General features: G+C 56.7%; 1 protein-coding gene across 1 annotated transcript; it reads right to left on the bottom strand.

Annotated features, from left to right (window-relative positions):
• Window positions 1-356: 356 nt before the first annotated feature.
• On the bottom strand, window positions 357-1,313 carry LOC149357996 (vacuolar protein sorting-associated protein 4B-like). The gene has a single exon (XM_089576707.1). It carries the CDS (start codon window positions 1,311-1,313, stop codon window positions 357-359), a length of 957 nt encoding a protein of 318 aa, XP_089432833.1.
• Between the last annotated feature and the right edge of the window lie 1,227 nt (window positions 1,314-2,540).

Below are 2,540 nucleotides of genomic sequence, written 5' to 3'. Positions count from 1 at the left end.
GCTACAGCAAGAATAGTGTGAACTTGCACGCAATGCGACTTCCTGGATAAAACCTGCTAGCTCAGCTGTCTAGGTCTAAGAGATCTCTACAAGACATAGCATACAGCGTGTGACAACTAATTAGGGCCATCAGTGACTGCAAAACATAAGAATAAAGTGAATGAAAAACAATAAATGAGATGCAATGAGAAAGCACAGAAGTCACGAAACCCTTCATTATTGAGAAAAAAACCGGTGAATAAAATTAGCACGGCATTCAACCGACAAAGGAATACATTCAAGAAGGGTACAAAAGGTAAACAACAAAGAGAACAATAATAATAATCATAACAGCTTTAAGAAAGAGAGTTGGGGTTTCACACCAGCTGCCTGAGCAGGCGCAGCCGGTCGGCCTCGTGCGGCAGAGGCGAGTACAGGACGAGTTCGAACTGGGTGCGCACGTCGTCGTCCAGAAGCCACGGGTTGTTGACCACGCCCATCACGAGCACAGCGGGGCCCGAGCCCCCCTTGGCCGGCGGCAGCCGAGTCACGCGCTCCAGCCAGGCACACTTGAGCGCGCGAAGCCCCTCCTGGTCCCTCGGGGACTTCGGGAGGCCGCAGAGGGCGTCCAGGTCGTCGAAGAAGAGCACGCACGGGGCCCGGCGCAGGGCGTCGTCGAACAGCAAGTGCACCAGCACGACGTCGCCACGCAGGCGACACCTGCTGAGCAGCATGGGCGTGGACACGTAGTAGACCGTGGCCCCGGAGCTGCGCGCCACGATCGCGCTCACCAGGCACGTCTTGCCTGTTGCCGACGGGCCGTACAGCAGCACCTTTCGCACGGGCCGGCGCTGGGGCGAGCGTGATCTTCGGCGCGTCCGGCAGGGAGGCAGGCCCGCCTGACGGAGGACCTTAGGCACCAGCCCCACAAGGCCAATATCGCTGCAAGGGCTGTAAGAGGACTTTCCGAGGACGAGCACTCCTTCCAAGTGACAGATCATCTCATAATCTGGGCGCTTGAACAGGGCCGCCTCTTCCTCGTCCTCGTCTGATTCCGAATCGGACTCGTCCGGCTTGGCAGCAGTTGCACCTTCAGCGCCCTCCTCGATGGCAGGAGCGGGGCGACAAGGCGTCGCGTAGTCCTTCAGCTCCCGCAGCCGACTCATGCAGCTGGTGCAGCGGACCCGTACCTCTCGCAGTGCTTCGAGGTAGATCCCGCCAGCCAGCGCGTAGAGAGTGACCGCCTTGCTGAGGTTGCCTTCGATCACTTCGGCACGCACCGCCCGGAGAACCTCTTCCTGGGCTTTCTTCATCAGCGACTCCAGCTCGGCCATCCTGCCCGCGGTGCCGTCTTCTTCGTCTTCTTCCTCTCCTTCATCGGCGCTAGCCTCTGGGGCAGCAAACCCCAACTCTCTTGGCGATTATGTTTGGCGATTATTTGGGCGATCACAAAATTTCGTCCTTATTTATACGGGCGCCCGTTCAATGTAATTACAGATCACCATGCCCTTTGTTGGCTGTCGTCACTCAAAGAACCATCTATCCGCCTCGCTCGTTGGGCTCTGCGTTTACAAGATTACGACATTCGAGTCATTTATCGTTCCGGTCGTAAACACTCCAACGCCTACGCTCTCTCGCGCTCCCCTGTGACCTCTGAGCCTGACTCGCCATCTATTTCCGGCCTCACACCTTCTCTTGACACTATTGATATGGCTTCTGAGCAGCGCAAAGATCCTTGGATTACTTCTCTTCTGGATTTCTTAGACAACCGATCAGCCCGCCTCAATTCTCGAGCGCTCCGTCGTCAAGCTCATCACTTTGTCGTGCGTGACCAGCTGCTGTACCGTCGGAACTACCTCCCCGATGGTCGCAAATGGCTGCTCGTGATCCCCAGGCATCTCCGCTCCGCCATTTGTTCCAGTTATCACGACGACCCGCAATGTGCTCATGCCGCTGTGCTGAAAACTTTTACCCGCCTGCGCCTTCGGTATTATGTGCGGGGTATGTACCGTTTTGTCCGCCAGTACATACGCTCTTGTCTGGAATATCAGCGGCGCAAGAACCCACCACCGAACTCACCTCCTCCTCTGCAACCGTTACCGTGTCCGGCCCGGCCATTCGACCGTGTTGGAATCGACCTTTATGGCCCTCTTCCCAGCACTGCCCCAGGGCACCGCTGGATCATCGTCGCCATTGATCATCTCACGCGCTATGCCGAAACTGCCCCGTTGCCAGCTGCGACGGCCTCTGACGTAGCCGGTTTCATACTTCAGCACATTATTCTTCGTCACGGTGCACCTCAGGAATTGCTCAGCGACCGGTGTCGCGTCTTCTTGTCCGGGAGTGTCATATCGTTCACCGCACGACGTCTTCGTGCCATCCGCAGACAAACGGCATGACCGAGCGGTTTAACCGGACCCTCGGCGACATGATGGCCAAGTACATTTCTGCCGATCACTCAGACTGGGACCGTGTTCTACCTTTCGTTACATATGCCTAACTCTGCAACGCAAGCCACTACTGGTTTTTCCCCGTATTTTTTTCTGTACGGACGCGAGCCT

The sequence above is a fragment of the Amblyomma mixtum genome, chromosome 3 (assembly GCF_055824585.1).
Source record: "Amblyomma mixtum isolate Tamu chromosome 3, ASM5582458v1, whole genome shotgun sequence".
Lineage (NCBI taxonomy): Eukaryota > Metazoa > Arthropoda > Arachnida > Ixodida > Ixodidae > Amblyomma > Amblyomma mixtum.
Note: the sequence above shows the minus strand (reverse complement) of the source record. Positions and strands in the feature narration are given on the sequence as shown.